Source organism: Podarcis pityusensis (genome assembly GCF_964106645.2).
Source record: "Podarcis pityusensis genome assembly, chromosome: 5".
Classification (NCBI taxonomy): Eukaryota; Metazoa; Chordata; class Lepidosauria; order Squamata; family Lacertidae; genus Podarcis; species Podarcis pityusensis.
The window spans coordinates 30,407,837-30,425,818 of NC_138032.1; the positions used below are offsets into that span (position 1 = coordinate 30,407,837).

A 17,982-nucleotide genomic window follows, 5' to 3' on the forward strand; every position below is an offset into this window, starting at 1 on the left:
ATTCATGGGTCTTAACTAATCATTTGGAGACCTTGTATAACAACATGGTAAAAAAAAAGATGTACATCACCCAAATGCAAGTGTCCTATGAAATTTTGTTGCTAGAGGGCAGCGTTTACCAATTTTATTTCTCATTGTGTTTTTTGGCTCGCAAATTGTATTAAACAGGTTTTTCAGACAGTGCTTTGAAGTCACTACAATACATATGAAATTTATGTTAATATATTTGGCTGGTCCATTTTTTAAAACACAGCAGAATTGTTTTGTGGAATGACGCCATAGTTTTCGAGTTAGTTAGAATGAACTGAGAAAGCTTCGCTTAGCTTTGGCAGCAAACACTCTGTTTGGTCTGTAATGAATGAACTTCATAATCAAGTACAATATTTCAAATCTGGATGTCATGAGTGTGTGTGTGTGAGAGAGAGAGAGAGGGAGAGACATCTAGAGCTGTTAGTACTGCCTGGATATGACTCAGACTTTGGCCGAGTTCTCTCTGTGGTAATAAAGCTCTGCCTGGACTGTGTCATTTCAGACTGCAGGTGGAGGTTTAAATTTGTTGTTGTTACAGTATATGCTAGTTGTGTTTTTCATTGCATTTTATATGCTTCGTTCTTCCATTGATGAGGATGAGCCCGAGGCCCTTTGAGGCCTTGTTCAGATCACACTAAACTGTGTATAATTCTGGTATTTATACACTATAGCAAAAATCAGCATGCCAGGGAGGAGGCTAGGCTAAAATGCTTTTTCTTGACATGCTAGATTTCTATGAGTTGGAATGTTCTTTTTTTAAAAAAAGTCAAAGATTCAGTCTTGACAACGCTCACAACTAGTCTGAAATGGTACATTTCAAACACAGTTTTATACTGCAAAAGAACTAAGCCTCAGAAAAGACCTTTTATTTTTGCTTGTTCTTATTTATTTACTTTTATTTAATAAGTTACTACATTCTGTATTTCTCTTTTGATCTACAGATGGTCAGTGTGTAACTGTAAATAAACACTGATACAAAATTGGATTAAAGCGGGCAAGAGCTATAAAATGCTGTCTCTGCAAAGCCAATAATTTTGGTTTCCTCTTTCTTCTCCAGATGTTGGTACAAGAAACCATAGGCATCTTTGTGCTGTCTACTATAACAAAAACCCTGGTTTCGAGATAATTCATGGATTGCTGGATAGAGTCATGCAGCTGCTGGATATCCCACCAAGTAAAGAGAAGGGATATTATATTAAAGCAACTGAAGGTAAGGGAAGCACAGAAAATGCCAGGGACCCTTCAAATAGTTGCTGAACAGGTGGATCAGAGCCTTATATACTGCCTATCTAGTAAAGCAATTATTTGGAGACAATGACTTGTCTTGTAGTGCAAGCAGAAGGAAGCAGCAATGAATTTCCCACCCCCTCTAGCCCCTTCACCTCCCAAAAAACTCTCCTGAATAGAGAGAGATGGGGCCACATGGCCATTGAAGAGAGGTAAATTCCCAAAATTGGGGTAAGGAGGCAATGTTCCTTCTGGTCGCTCTGTAGTTCTTCAGTGCAGCGAAGTGATCTTTCTAACAATACAGATGGTAGGTATTTTATCACAAAGGTTGATACAGTGTTGCACCACAATTTTCCTCGTGGAACCTCAGGTGTTTGTGAAGTACAGCGGGGGTTTTTTACTTCATACCATTTGAATGAAACATGAGGAACTGAATGTCCAATGGACAGTAGCATGAGGCCATCCTTTTTTATCCATAAGAATGAGAGTCCCTAATGCACTTTTAAAAATGAGCTGTAAATAGCTCTCTGAGGTGTGTTTATATTTAAACTGGGGGGGTGATGGGCGATGACGAAGTGCCTGTGTCTCTCAAAGTTAGGTTGAGCTACAAATTTCTAGTAGCTTTTATAAAAGAGGGAGGGAAATGAAGCTTAGCTGTGTAGTTGTCATTAAAATTGCCCTATAAATTGCAATAAGGATGCTCTTTTGTTTAATTCTTGTACTTCATTCAGTGTGTGCGTTGCAAGTATGTGACTTCAGTTAAAACTTTGTACATTTTTAATATAAAAGCCTTGCTAAGATCTGTGTAATGATCTGGCTCATTTCATAATTTAGAAAAGGTGTCTGTTTACTGTATATGTTCGTTCTTGTTCCATATGTGCACACCACGGTTATTAGATCACCTTCTGTTCCCGTAATACCTAAATATCCATTAAGTTAATCTCAGGGTCACAACCTTTTTGCCCTTACAGCAACACCTGTGCAACAATTACAGATGCTTGAAAATATGGGTGAAATTGTGATGTTCCCCAGGCCTTCACACTGATGTTTAGTGTAACTGGAGCCCTGCAGTATATTGGGAGAGAATTTTAGCCTTGAGTGATCAAGTCTTATTAAAGATGAAACCATACTCCTTTATGAAAGGATTCTGGGACAATCCCAAATATTTACCATCTGACACTTATTAAGAGTCATAAATACATCTCCAAAATTTAGCACCCCTTTCAAAAACTTAATTGCAATTTTCTAAATTAATTTGTTAAATGGTATGAAACAAGCTTTCCGTTGAAATTAGCAGGCTATTACTGTAAACTACATTTTGCGTAGCTTAGAGACTGTCATGTGCTGTCTTTACATTCAGTGTTCCTTGATTGATCCATAAATAGATTAAATATACGTTTATGGGCACACATGGACGAGAAGCTTCCCCTTCCCGTACTTGTTTTTTCTGTCTAAAGGCCTGAATTGTTAAACTTTTAGAATATCAACCTTGAAATCTTAGTATTCAGGGTTCAAGTCCCTTTTCGGGCATGTCCTTTCTTCTGCCAGGTATATGCATGAGGACTGCCACTTTAGATCCTGAGAATTGTCCAAAGGTACATGACACAGTCTAACACAGAATCAAAGCATGTCTGGTCCTGTAAGCTGCTTGGATAGAAAGCTGTCTGGGAACCATATCTAAGCATCATTGAACCCTTCAGAGGAAGAGCAGGGTTAGGTAGGGTTAAATGGAAGAAATGCATTTTTAAAATCCTCCCATGATTTTCAAAAAGTAGAGATCTTTGCTCAAAACAGAAGGTGTCCCCCCCATCCTCTCCAGTTAAAAGGATCTCTCATAGCTAGAAAGAATCACAGCATAAGGCTTTAGAGGCACTCCTCTGCCAGTGAGATGATATCTACTCTTTTCATTGCACAAGCAGAGCTCCTTGGTTATGTAAGGTTCCTTCATCAGGTTTCAGTTGATTCTGTCACAAGCAGTCATGTACTGCAGACACTGCAGTTCAGGAAGGCCTCTTAGTGTTCTGGAGAGCATTTTGAGGCTGGCAGGTGGGCAGGAGAAAAATATCAGGCCTGCAGACTCTGCTATCTTTGTAGGATCTGCTTTGCATGAACATCAGGTTGAATGTGTGGCCCTAATAATGTAGATACGCTTGGAAGCCTGACAGCTGAGATGTAAATGCCTCATTCTAAAGTCTTGGACCTTCTTCAGTGCTCATTGGGAAAGTTGTGCAATAAAGCTGGTGATGCATCTCAGCAGTGTTCCACTTCTTTCTATTTCTGGGCTCCATTTGTTTAATTGAAGGTGTGGCGCAGTGTGGAAAATCCTAATGACAGTAAATCGCAATGACAGCTTTTCATTTAAGGTTTGGCTGGCAGTAAGAGTTATTTGCAATTTTTGAAATATGCGCTGCACATTTGTATTACCATAAAATGGAAAACAACTCTCACAACTACAATATGACCTTTGTTGTAATGTTCCAAGAATCTCAATGTCATTTTGAGATGTCCACCTGGCCAGACCCATTGATCATGCTTCACTTAGCACTTGATGAAAATGTTAAATAATAGTCTCAGAAGCAAACAGTCTCAATGCTGTTTGAGACCTTTCACAATAGGATACATTCTCAGTTTACTCCATTGATTATTATACTGGGGGACAGTTGGTAATTTGAAAGGGATTCCCCTGTCAGCATCGCCCTAGAGCCAGTGCACCAACTGGACTCTTGCACCTCAACCCCGACTGGGCTAGGCGAGCTGGGTAGCACCGCCAGAGACCTCCTTCTCACAGGAAATGGTCACAGTGCTGTGGACTCACAGCTCAGAGCTGAGAGCACCGGATTCACTGTCTCAATAATACAGTCGTTGCGCAGCAGAGTTTTGCAGAGTCTTGCAGAGTATAAACCACTCGGAGAGCAGCTCTGTAGAATATCTTCCTTTTATTCTGTAACTACAACTATGATACAAAACTATATACAGAGCTAAATATTCTAAGCATAAATCAATGCTACACTGAGAGTCTGCAGCTGCTCTTAGCAGCAATCTTATCTCTAGGATCTCTAACACTCTCACTTTCTCCGATACACTGACTGACTGACTCTCTCTCACACACACACTGATATGTTGCTGGGCAGAATAAGTAGATGGGCAGGACACGCCTCCTTCTCTCTGGAGAGTCAGCAGAGACCATCAGGAGATGATCAGGAGATTCTTGTGTATGGGAGGGGTGAAATCTCCTCATCCCCACCCCTTCCTCTCGTGTTCCCAGAGCAGGGATTACACCTCAGTTGTTGTTTTTTTCCATTTCTGAGCCTATGGCCATTTTCCGTATAATCTCCCACAGGTCATGCTGGGGCTCCATGCAGTGGTGGTAGTTAAATTATTGCCAGGTCCACAACTAGTTCTTTGATTGGCCACAAAGCAGTTTGCTGGGGAATAATTTCTGCATTCTGCCATTTTTCCTTGGAGTCTTGGAGATTGGTAAGATGTGTCAGAAGTTAAGCTGCAACTTTTTTTTTTTAAGAAAAAATAAAATAAAAGCATGCTGTTAGTAATAAACTCATAACAAAGAAACCAAAATATGAAACATTTGTATTTGATTTGTCACACTATAATCTATAGTTTGTAATGGTTTTTGCGTTACAAATGTGTTGCAGGCTGTTTTAGTCAGGCATTATGCAAACCTAATAAGCTAGTTTTCTGCCATATATATATATATATATATATATATATTTAAAGAACTGCAGCACAAATCTCTTATATTTCTTAAAGCCTGAAAAATGAACTACTGAACCTTATAAATCCTACAGTAACTTGAGTTATAGGAGCAACTGCAAGCTGGTGAACCAGCTTAAATGTTTATGTAATGGCAAGTGTTTAGGGTGATACAAAGGGAGAGAAACTCCCACCTACTGCTACATATAATCTCTCCTATCCTGTTATGAATTGGTTCTAACTGGTCCCAGGACATTGTCAGAAGGCACAAGATGAGGCAACCTTGCTTAAACTAAACAGTTCTGAGACTGGATGGGAGGCTATCTAGAAAGTTTCTATATACTGTATTGAGTTCCATCATGGAATAGAGGCAGGACATAGTTCATTTATTATTATTAATTTAAATTTTTTTACATTCATCTGTGGAAAGGGTAAATGTAGAGACTGTTAGAAGGAGGATGGAATAGAGGCAGGACATAGTTCATTTATTATTATTAATTTAATATTTTTTACATTCATCTGTGGAAAGGGTAAATGTAGAGACTGTTAGAAGGAGGTAGGATGAAAAGACTGCTTCTAGGTTGTGTTTCTTCCTGAATTTGTATTGATGTTCTGCAGTTTACTTAGTTCTCTCACTAGAGGTCATTTGAAATGTTTCACAGCCACAGGGGAAAGCTCTAGACACTCTGCCATGAGATCAAACACTTTATTGTGTTGAGATCAAAATCTGTCACTCTGTTCCCTTTATTGGGATTGGTGAAAGGAGCATAATGTGCTGTAATTCTCCCTACATAATGTGCTAGTTAGTGACCTCCCAGGACAGGGGTTTCTAAACTGTGGAGCGTGAACTGCCAGTGGTCCTTCAGAAGCTTCATTCAGGTGGTCTGCAGAATGTCTTTTATTTTCTGGCTGTTTTCCTCGACCCGAATGCAAGCAGTCATGTTTTTCCTTTGTTCTGACCAACGTTGAATAAAGCTGTAAATATGCTCTTCTGGGTGAATCTTCCGTTGTGGAAACTCTGCAAAAAGTGTGTGCACGAGTCTTGGAATGTGTCTGAGGCTCGTGTCGCTAATTGACTGATACTGTTCCAATGGGAGAACGGAGATCGTCCAGAGACGACGATGGAGAACTACCTGATTGCCTCTGTCTTGCTGGCAATATCCCAACACCCCCATCGTTCAGCCCGGACACTGAGGTTCAGCTCCAAGGGCCTTCTGGTGGTTCTCTCACTACAGGAGGTAAGGTTGCAGGGAACCAGGCAGAGGGCCTTTTTGGTACTGGCACCTGCCCTGTGGAAACACCCTCCTATCAGATGTCAAGGAATAAACAACTACCTGACTTTTAGAAGACATCTGAAGGCAACCCTGTTTAGGGAAGTTTTTAATGTTTGATGTTTTATCATGTTTTTAATATTCTGTTGGGAGCTGCCCAGAGTGGCTGGGGAGGCCCGGCCAGACAGGCAGGGTATAAGTAATAAATTATTATTATTATAAGAGATGGTGACTGACCCAAATCCACCCAGTGAGCTTCATGGTTGAGTGGGGATTTGAACCCTGGTCTCCCAGGTCCCAGCCCAACATGGCTCATGTTCATATCTTGATTTGATTTGTCATATTTTTGTCGTTCTCAGACAGTCCTACCTGTGAAGTGGGCTCACAAGAAATCAGTGGAAAGCTGGCACAGTGTTTGTGAGGCTTTGTCTGTCCCTGAAGCCACTGAAAAAATACTAGCATAGTTCTTGCTAAATATGTTGGTGTGTCAAAATTCTGACCCTAAAATATAATCTCCATGCCAATCTAGGCAAGTCACACGGTGCTGAAGCCATCAGCAAAATCCATCAATATACTGAGACATCTTCCCACACAAGCCCCAGTTGTGCTTTGAGACCTTCCCATTAAACTGTCAGCATCACCTTGAAGATATTCAAGAGACGAATTCTACCCTAGCATTTGGATCCAATGGACCAGTTGAACTTCCTTAGAATGAATAATTATTCCAGTATCACTTAGGGTCTATGCATGGGTTCATTTCTTGCTGAGGCTGACAGTATACTATTTGAGCAATTTTGACACTTCTGTTCAAATTGTTTGTAGATAGGCACCAAAATTTAGCGCTCTTCAGGCAGTGATGGTGAAGCAGTTATCTTCATATGCTAATGTTTCTTATTGTCTTCAGCACCACCCAATAGAAGCACCACAACATGCCTGTAGTGGAGAACTTTATCTTGTTTGGTACTTTCAAATCATATGAAAAGTCTTGTGCATTCAAGGTAACTAGCAAGTGTTTCTTCATCCATGGAGTACATCTTGTCTTAGGGATCACAAGGGTAGAGAACTTCAGTCATACTTAGGAAGAACAAACCAACCTCCGAAATACTGTCTGTTTACACTCCACAGAGAAGTAAGCTGCCTATAATATAAGCACCCATTTGACACCCAGCAGCTCTGTGTATAAGGTATGATTTATGGGTGGAAATTGTGGGTGCGTTCTGTTGCCTCAGTCCCCCTCTCACTCTTTCCACATGTTGGCTTTGTACAAAGTTTTGAGTCATCTGCCCAGAACTACAGTAATATGTTTTCCTTCAATAAGTTCATTGCAAGTAAGTAAAGAAGTGTGTAGGATTCTGCATTTGAAGAATGCAACTCTAGTATTTTGCCTGGGAAAACCAAGTCTGTGGGCAATTTATTTTTACTGTCTCTGTAAACCGTGGTTGCTTTTGATCGACTGCGATCTATTGTTGATAAGCTAAATTCTTTTACAGGGAGTTAACACTGGGAAAGTGCAGAAGGAAGGTAGTGAATTTCAGATGTTGGGAAATAGTTAATGGAAACTTTGGCATGTTTTCAACAACAAACTTCCTTATAGATGTTACAGAACAGTTATTTATTATTATTATTTATTGAATTTATATACCGCCCTATACCTGGAGGTCTCAGGGCAGTTCACAGAATACTTATTCAAAGAACTGCAGCACAAACCTCTTGCTTCTTGAAGACAGTTCAGGTCCCCTAACTCCAGAATGGACAGACTAGGTAATTATTCCTTTTCACTTTGTATCTTCTTACCTGTTGAGACTACTACACCTGTCCCACTGATTCAGATGTATAGTAAAATATTTTTCTTTTTGATGTTCCTTAAAGAGATGAAAAGAGATGAGAGGCTGCTCTTGAATTGAGGGATTAGGCTTGCATTTATTAAGAACTTTGGGGGCTATTAACTGTTTCACTTCCAGCATAAGCCATTTACTCAGATCAGATTTCCTGTTCTGCAAGTGGTAATTTTTTTTATTTCTTCTTTTTTATGACAGTGTGTAACTAATGCCAGTTTGGGAATATTTGAGTGCGCAGAGTATAGTGTTTTCTCTTGCAAAACCATATTTAATCATGGACAAGATTTATATGCCATATAGAATGACCAGTAACAGTATTGCTTTTGTGCAGCAGAGAATACATAACTTCTGTTTATGTATGGGCTCCTTTGGGAGGAAGGGCAGGATAAAAATCAAACAATAATTTACATAGTAAAATTTAGGAAAGCGTAAACACTTTGCTATGAAATGAGCAACAAATAAAGATATTACATTTTAATCCCTGAAAGATTGAAGACAATTCATGTATTTAGTAACATATTTTTTCTAATGTGAACTGACATTTCAGAGTTTTGACTGTCACATTTCGATACATATTACAAAATATTTGGGTGTAAACTCTTCAAAATCTAAGCTTTATGGATGTAACTTGCGTGGTTAGAGTTTGCTAAACTTCTGGAACAGGAGTAGCCATGGAGGATTTCTATAGGCTTTCTGGAGAACCACCAGAGAATAAGTTATTTGCTGGCATGACTATCACTGTTTCTTTGTGTACACCATATTTCAGTCATCTGGTTTGTTCCAGTTATGTTCAGGAAATAACCATTTATCTGAGGAAAAATGTGACCAGGACTTCAGTAGTCATGCTGAATAACATGTCTCCTGCTTCTCAGTTACTTAAGTGTTGACTTCTGATACTCTCCCCCATCCCCTTATAAGAATATAATTGTTATGATCGCTAAAGCTTTTCCCAACTCTGACCCAATATTATCCCTTTATTCTTCTTCTCCCAAACATGGGAAGAAGGGAAGGAATTGGGAAGAGAAGAAAAGCCATGCAAGGTGTTTGACCGGCAAGCACACAGAGAATTCAACAAGCCCTTTGAAGGTCAATTAGCCAGAAAATGTGCTAAAGACTAGGTACTTGATTGGATTAGCGGCCAAAGAATTATGCCCTGAATAATCAAAGCGGTCCTGCAGTCTGAACACACAGGCAATTATTGGTTCTTAGGGGCATAGTGTAAAAGCTTTAATAACAGATTCTTTGAACTTCAAAGCATTTTAGAAGCGACAATCTTACTATGAACTGTGATTTTTGTCTCTTGCTTGCATGTAGTGTTCCTACGACAAGGCTAGTTTTAGAGTTTCTGTTCCCACAATGCATGTGTGTGTATCTGAATTAATTACAAACTACTTGGTGCCTTGCTCATTTTTAGTTACAGATTATAGAGATGATATACCTTCAACTGATAAAGCCTCAACCTTTGGGACACTTTAAATATTCTCTGTCTGTGGCAATAAGAACTTGATTTTGTGGGCACCAAAGTAAAATTCAAACATCTGAATATTCTTACAATGGAAATTGGTCAAAGCCATAAAGAAACGAGGGGAAAGTGACTCGGCTGTGGTAAATTCAGAGCCTCACCTAACGTTTCTCAGTTACTACATCAGCTGAAAGGCTGCTCTTGGGGGAAGCAGGGGAATGGAGGGCAGGAAGCAGCTGCCATACTAGGAGAGAGGGCCAAGTGGCAACATCCTCATAGGGGGGTCTCATTGCACAAAGTAACCACCAGCACTGTTGGCCGACTGGGGAGGGAGTGCCACAGGGCTGTAGTGACAGCCCATGGCAGTGTCCAGATTTTTCTGGTGAGGCGCTGAGAGGGGTGCACCCCTGACCTGCGCCCTTATCAGGGGCCAACCTACCCAACCCCTAGATACACCTCTGGCGATCTCTCATCTTCAGAGATTGTGAAGGTTGTAGCTTTGGGCACAGTGACCATCCCCAAGTTTCTGCTCTTTTTAACACACTAAAGTCTTTGACTGTTAATACAGTTTTTGTTTGACAATAGACTCCTGTGAAACATCCACCACAATTTTCGGGGGTGAGGAAGGATTTTTAAAAATGACCTCATCTTATAGCGTTCTTCTCATGTGGGGACTGTGTTGCATGAACATTTCACTGCATTAGAATTACATGGTAAAGTTACTGTGTGACTTTACCGTGAGAAAAAGAATGCATGGATTGGTCATTTAGTTTATTAGTTTCAGAGGATTTGAATGGGTTACAGGAGATTTTGATTACACATGGGGGTGCAGCAAGAGACAAAATCACTTCAGCTGCAAGCGGGTAAGCCTTTATTGGTGCCATTTTGTCTGTTTAAGACTAGTAGTTCCATTTCACTAATAATCATTGGCCCACAGAACATTGCCCTGTACTACCCAGGACAGGATGGGGTTGTGCAGGGTTGTTAAGGCAGCAGAGAGCATTGTTGGCTGCCCACTCTCCACCTTAGAGCAGATTTATGCCACAAGGTGCCATAGGAAGGCACTGGACATAGTAAAAGATCCATCGCATCCTGGTCACTGTCTCTTCGAGCTCTTGCCGTCGGGACGGAGATACAGGACGATGAAGACAAGAACGAGCCGTCTTAAGAACAGCTTCTTCTCCAGAGCGATCTCGGCCCTGAATGGGAAGCCCGGACTTTGAAAGTCATCTAATCTCCCTTGCTGTATTATACTGTATTGATTAATTAGTGTTTTTATGGAGCAGTCAAGTAATTTCGTTGTCCCCGAAGGGGGCAATGACAATAAAGATATTATTATTATTATTATTATTATTATTATTATTATTATTATTATAATATTATTATTATTATTATTATTATTATTATATGAATGACCCCTTTCTCGCACCTACTTCCTTCCTTATTTTGTGGGAATCGGTGAATCAAGCCAGGAATCACAGTTAACTATAGGAGCCTGTTAACATGTGCATTTCGGAAACTACGGTTAATGGCTTCCAAACAAGCCAGGATAATAAGTCATGATATGAAGTTGTCTTAATATCCTTGTTTGCTTGGAATATATCCTTGTTTGCTTGGAAGCTATTAACCATAGTTTCCGTGCTTTGAATGTAACAGCCATTTAGTATTAAGTCTGGCTCCATGGCTTGTTTCTCCTCTTGCATGAAGAGAAGGTCAAGCAGCTGTGTACAGGGGCTCATTCATAAGTCTTATTTAGCTGAATTATGATTTGTCCAAGCATTGACATATTTTGTTTCATGATACAGCTTTGGTGAATTCATCATTCTTACTCTGTGCAAAAGCTTGTAACCTGTACACTGAATGTAGAATCAAAGAACTGTAGAGTTGGAAGGATTCCCAAGGCATCATCTAGTAGTTCAACCCCTTACACTTCACCCTGGAAATGTGAAGCATTGTCTACTTAAGGAATCATCCCCCACCCGCAAAAAAAGATTTCTTCTCTAGCATTAATAAAATTGGGCTATGATAAGAGAAGCAATCTTTCATTGTTTTAGCAAAAATTATTCTCGTGTAACACACGCTTCTGCTCTTGATGTTTACTTGAGGTTCAGTGCCCAGAATGGCTGGGGCAACCCAGTCAGATGGGTGGGGTACAAATAATAAAATAATTATTTATTAATACTATTATTATGAGAAACATTCATTTCTCTCTCCCCCCCCCCTTTTCTTTCAGACCCTGCTTTTTTCCCTGGACGCTGTGCTGAGATCTTTGCAAAAGGGCAGATTATTGGGAAGCTAGGAGTACTCCACCCTGACGTCGTCACCCAATTTGAGCTCACCATGCCCTGCTCTGCCCTAGAAATCACAACTGAGCCTTTCGTGTGAAATCCTGACAACAGCATGCTTCTTCAGTCCACATAGTTCTGTTTCCTCCCCCCCCCCAAAAGTCCACATAGTTCTGTTTCCATGATGGTCTGTTTCTACCATCGGGCACTGTCCCTAATTTTAATAAATTAGGCAATGAAATAGACAAGTCTTATTTTGCTCTTTGCTAAATGTTCCTTCAGTGCAATAATACTGCCTTCAGGGAGTTTTTAGGGCTTTTCTTAACAGATTGAGCCATCAGTCAGATGTAAAAAATAAAAAAGTTCAATATATTACCATGAATATATATGGGCAAAGAACATGATCTGTTCTCCAGAATGTTCCAGAGGCTGAATCTCAAACTGTAACAGATTATAGCTGCATAACAGGAATCACATTCTTTTATTGCATGAAATAACATAATTGATTATAGCAAATGTTGAACAAATGTGAACAGAACTGAGGAATTAAGGTTTCTTTGTATAGGGTTGATACAAACTCTTCAGGGTTGAGAAATGTGCATTTCTTGTAAAGTACAGCAGTTTTAAAGCAAGATTTCTATAATAGATACTGTTGTATGTTAACCTGTTTTATTGTAAAGAAGGGATCAAAATAAAACTTGAAGGTTCTGTATTTATATACACCTAAGTTCCCGTGAGAAAGACTGGTGTGGTGAGCACTGCTTCTGTCATAGGGCTGAGATTGCTCAAACTAGACCTGTGTGCCAGAACACCATTTTATCACCCTCCTGACTTCTCATGTGCTGGCAGAGAAACTGCCACTGTAGTATGACATGAGAAAGCCCCAGTGCATTTGGAAGCTATCACATCTATCTAAAGGAACTCTTTGGGTTGCCATGTTGAAAAGGAGGAAACCAAACAGGAGTGGAGGAGAAGTAGCATTATATGTAAACAACGTATATACTATAGACCTCCAAGCCAGACTGATGACTTGGATGATGCCTTCCAACAGCAGATTACCAAACATTCAAAAAGGAGAGAGAAGGCAGTAATGGGAGATTTCAACTACCCCGGTGTTTGTTGGAACTCCAACTCTGCCAAGAATGTAAGGGCCAGCAAATTCTGCAGTTGCCTCACTGACAAATTCCTTTCCCAGAAGGTAGAAGCAGCAACAAGGGGCTCATCTATCTTGGACCTGGTCCTCACCAACAGGGAGGAACTGCGACAAAATGGAAGTACTGGGAATATTGGGAAGAAGTAATGTGAGCAATTAGTCATTGTGTGAGCAATTTAAAAAGGATGCTGCACATGGGTTTCTCAAAAACAAGTAATGCCAGACAAATCTCCTTTTGATAGTGTTATAAACTTGGTGGATCAGGGGGTGCTGTGGATGTAGGGTATCTTGATTTCAGTAATTCTTTAACAAAGTCCCCTATGATACCTTTGCAGAGAAGCTGGTAAATGTGGGCTGGGCAGTTACTTGGATTTGTAGCTGGTTGGCTGACGGAACCCAAAGAGTACCCCCTAATGTTTCCTTGTTCTGTCCTGGGTCTGTTGCTGTTCAACACCTTTATAAATGACTTGGATGAAGGAACTGAGTGATACTCATCAAATTTGCAGATGACACCAAACTGAGAGGGGTAGCTAATGCTGCAGAAGACAGAATCAGGATTCAAGATGACCTTAACAGATTGGAGAACTGGCCCAAAGCTAACAAAATGAAATAGGGACTTAGGCAGGAATTACCAGCTGCACAAATATAAGATGGGGGACATCTGGCTTGCCAGAAGGCATGTAGTGGTCCTAGTAGACCACAAGCTTAACATGAATCAACAGTGTGACTGAAGCTGTAAAAAAAGCTAATGCTATTCTAGGATGCATCAACAGAAGTTATGTGTCCAGATCAAGGGACGTCATAGTAGGGTTGTATTCTGCCTTGGTTAGACCACACTTGAAGTACTGTGTCTTGTTATGGGCACCACAATTTAAGAAGGATATTGACAAGCTGGAACTTGTGCAGAGGAGGGCAATAAAGATGATCAAGGGTCTGGAAACCAAGCCTTAGGAGGAATGGTTGAGGGAATTGGGTATGATAAGAGGAGAATGGGAGGAGATACAATAACCATCTTCAGATATCTGAAGGGTTGTCATATGGAGGATGGAGCAAGCTTGTTTTCTTCTGCTGTGGAGGGTAGAACCTGAACCAGTGGATTCAAGTTACAAGAAAGGAGATTCCAACTAAGCATCTTTCTGACAGTAAGAGCAATTTAAGACTGGAATGGTCTCCCTCTGGAGGTGGTGGACTCTACTTCCTTGAAGGTTTTTAAGCAGAGGCTGGATGACCGTCTGCCATGGATGCTTTAGTTGGGATTCCTGCATTGCAGGCAGTTGGACTAGAGGACCCCCTTCCAACTCTACAATTCTATTCTATGAACAAAAAATATGCTGCATGAAAATAGTGGGTTGCCCTTCAATCTTCTGCCCACTTGGCATTTATGCCTGCCTGCCTTCATAGTAGCCTCCTACTTTATATAATACACTTGAAATGTATGTGACAAAATAAGCTTTAATAAAAAATAGTTTCTGGAAACATTTTCAGTTTGAATAAAGTCAGAATTTTCAGAATACACTTTACAACTTACAGTAAAATACAAAAATAGAAATTGTGCAGGTTGTGGTTTATAAATCGCAGCATATATACATGATCATAAAAGAATAAAATAGATGCATTTAAAAAAGCAGTTTTCGAGCTACAGCTAAATCTGAAGCCATTGCAAAGGTGGGGACACATAAATTTATTTGCAAATATATATATATCCCTGTCCAGGGACACAACCACACATTTTTGTGGAAGCTTGCTGTTACACCGATATTTTGCTGAGATGATGAGAATGCAGTAGCTGGCAGATGGGAGGCACCCTTATATTCTCTTACAAACCATATTCTTGCCTACCAGCTCAACAGATTCACCTCCAATTTAGATGCAGATTGAGGGGTTTAGCAAGTATACCATATATGCCAGCACTCCCTTGCAAGTGCATCTACTTTAGCATGATGAAGGGAACCCCACTTACATTGTAAAATTCTGCTCCAGGGAAGTTCTGTATTGTCATTAGAATCCCCGTGGGTTTCAGGTCTTTGCCTTCATACAACCCCCACATTTTACAGAACATGTTATTTAAGAAATGAGCATGGCGGAAAAGATGAGAGCCCTGTATTTCTTATAGGACATGTTCAAATTCCAGGACTATACGTAGGAGTTATACCCTTAATGTAATACTGAAGCTTAAGGATATATGAACAGTCTTAATGGATCAGATGGAAGGATCTTCTAGTTCCAAGATTCTTTTCTTACGGTGGCTAACCAGTTATAGGAAACCCATGGGCAAGACATGAGTAGAATAGCCCTCTCCCATCCTAAGCCTTTCCTAGTTTGGGGTTTTTTTTGTTTATATTAAAGTTAGGTTAACATTTAGACTCTAGTTAATTCTCAAATCTGCATGTCCAAGCAGCATTTCATTTAAAAGCTCTGATAAGTGTGCTATATTTGCTTCCCTACAGTGGGAATCTATGCAAAGCGGCAGGCAGATAGCAATTTACCAACACTTGGAATGGCAGCGCCGAAGTCAGACCAATGCTAGTTTCATCCTGTCCTCAAGCTCCAAAAAGGGAAGCAGTTGTTTCACAGTTCTTGCTGGAGCCTTCATTGCCAATGGGAAATACCACTTTGCACAACAGCAATTAGAGGAAAGAAAGAGGACATGAAGATCTAACTTTGTTATTAGTTAAAAAAATAAATCTGCAATCACATTTGCACTTGCCATCCGTTACTTGGTTCTTGCAATTCATTTCTTGGTGGCCTACAAGTTACAGCAGCAGTGATTGTTTTCAACATTCTGTGCCGATGCCGTAGCATACCAGAGCACAGCTTCAGACATGACACAGCTTAATTTAATAACATGGATATGTTAAGAGCACAACATAATTATACCCATACATGTGAATTTGTATGACTGGGAGTCTGTTTTGCAAGATATTACTCCAGTGTTTGTCATCCTGCTAGATGGGCAGCCAGATTCAGTGCCAACCCAGCTTCCCTGTATACAGCATCTTATTTCTCCCTGAGAGTGCTTATCTTCCTCCCAATTCTCAGACTGTTAAGCTTGTAAATATAATTACAGTGGTACCTCAGGTTAAGAACTTAATTCGTTCTGGAGGTCTGTTCTTAACCTGAAACTGTTCTTAACCTGAGGTACCACTTTAGCTAATGGGGCCTCCCGCTGCCGCGCTGCACGATTTCTGTTCTCATTCTGAAGCAAAGTTCTTAACCCAAGGTACTATTTCTGGGTTAGCGGCGTCTGTAACCTGAAGCGTCTGTAACCCAAGGTACCACTGTACTTTGTAGTTTTGCTTTGTTTTCTTTAAAAAGGAGGCTCTTCTCCAACCACCCTGATCTGGCTGCATCCCTTGAAGGGCTTATTTTGAGGTTTGACAACCCTGAAGAAACTCTTCAAACCACTAGATCTAGGAAGAGCAGATCTGACTGTCATGGCAGGCTTCTAGTTGCACTAAATGTTTAGCTCGGACAGCCATAGTCGCTGAAGCAGCCACAGCGTGTTAAAAGATTGCAGCGAACAAAAATTACTGGAAACTCAGTTTAGATCTCCACTATTATCTTTGTTGTAGAGCTATGCAGGAAGGCACGACACTTTGCTGCTCAAGTTTTTGCTTCTGCGTGCATTTTTATTGCACCCTATAATCTGGACTGCTTCTTTAAAAAAAAGTGTGCAGCATTCAGTTTAAGCCCAATAATTTATGCAGCAATGGCACAAGCACCGTAGCACTCAGGCCGATGGTAGAATAGGTTATAAATTTATAGGGCACTTCAATTTCTATTTGCTGCATAGCTTCAATGTCATTAATAGAAACCTTGTACCAAGAACACAGTGATTTAAGAGCCAGGCTTTTGATGATCTGCCGTATAATGAGCAGTACAGCAATTCCCACCAAAAACTGTGCAAGAACCATCAAGAGCATTTCGCCAGTGACCGAACGGATGCTGTGTGTCGCTTCTTCAGCCAAAACATTTGAAACGTAGTGGTTGTTTATCCAGAACCCTATAATTGCTCCAGCTCCAGCTCCCAGAATAGTGGTTGTGTCTGCCCTAGTGGGGCTATAGTAATCCAGTTTGGGGTAGTTGTAGCATAGGATGAGGGGGACAACGATGCAGAACATGGGGCACCAAGGGCTGGTCAGCATCAGGTGATCAAGGAGGTCCCAAGTTGGATAAGACAGAGCAGTTAATATGGCTGAGATCAGGCTGCCAACAATCACGTCCTAGAAAGACATAGAGGTGTTAGGCATACAGCGCATTCTCATTTCCTTCAAGCAGACCATCCTTCTCCTAAAGTAACTTTAAGAATAGGTATCTGATGAATTGCTAAAGATCACTGAGTTGTGATGCTTGAGCATATTACGTATATTGAACATGTAACTATGCTGAGCAGAAAACCTATGAAAAACAGAGCCAAATTGTATTGAAGTTAATGCATTTTGGAGCTTTGCAAGACCGCTGACAAATTAAATGGACCTTAAGGCTACCCAGGAAGCCTCAATACAGGCAAATTAAGCAAATTAATTTAGGTTAAAGGTATAACTTCATAACCAAAATAGTTTAAAATGCTTGTCTCCTCTTAGTGCCTTTTGCAAACCAGTTAGGTGGGACAGAGGAAGGTGGGGCCACAGTTTACTTACGGGCATATAAAGGAAAACATGCATGGTTGTTCAAGAATGAAGTACAGGGGCTAAAGATTAACTTTAATCAAATGAAATAATAAAATGCTGAAAATTCAGGAAGGGCTCTAAAGCCTCATAGCAACCCCTGGCCTCTGAGGCTATGGCCCTGGAACTTGTGTCATCTTGCTTTATGTATTACCAGGTTAATGATTAACAGATGAATCACTTCCTTTAGAATGCATTTGGATAAGGACTTGAACAATTGCGTGCCCGTTTAAAAGTGTGCATATAGGTTCATCTACCTGGCAGCACAAAAAATAAATTACCTTATTTAGTTGACAAACACGGGGGGGGGGGGGGAATGGGAGAGATATCAACCCAGA

General features: G+C 40.5%; 2 protein-coding genes across 2 annotated transcripts in view; one reads left to right on the plus strand and one right to left on the minus strand.

Moving 5' to 3' along the window:
• The window catches only part of FARSB (phenylalanyl-tRNA synthetase subunit beta), a 41,088-nt gene extending 28,548 nt beyond the window's left edge, over window positions 1-12,540 (plus strand). Inside the window, exons 16-17 of the mRNA XM_081006927.1 lie at window positions 1,088-1,240; window positions 11,773-12,540. Coding sequence (XP_080863053.1) covers window positions 1,088-1,240; window positions 11,773-11,924 — 305 coding nt within the window. The 3' untranslated portion in view covers window positions 11,925-12,540. The remainder of the gene's footprint in view (window positions 1-1,087; window positions 1,241-11,772) is intronic.
• Window positions 12,541-16,580: 4,040 nt separating this feature from the next.
• Window positions 16,581-17,982, minus strand: part of SGPP2 (sphingosine-1-phosphate phosphatase 2) — a 30,041-nt gene continuing 28,639 nt past the window's right edge. The window contains exon 5 of the mRNA XM_081006966.1: window positions 16,581-17,200. Within this exon, the coding sequence (XP_080863092.1) occupies window positions 16,658-17,200 (543 nt within the window). The 3' untranslated portion in view covers window positions 16,581-16,657. The remainder of the gene's footprint in view (window positions 17,201-17,982) is intronic.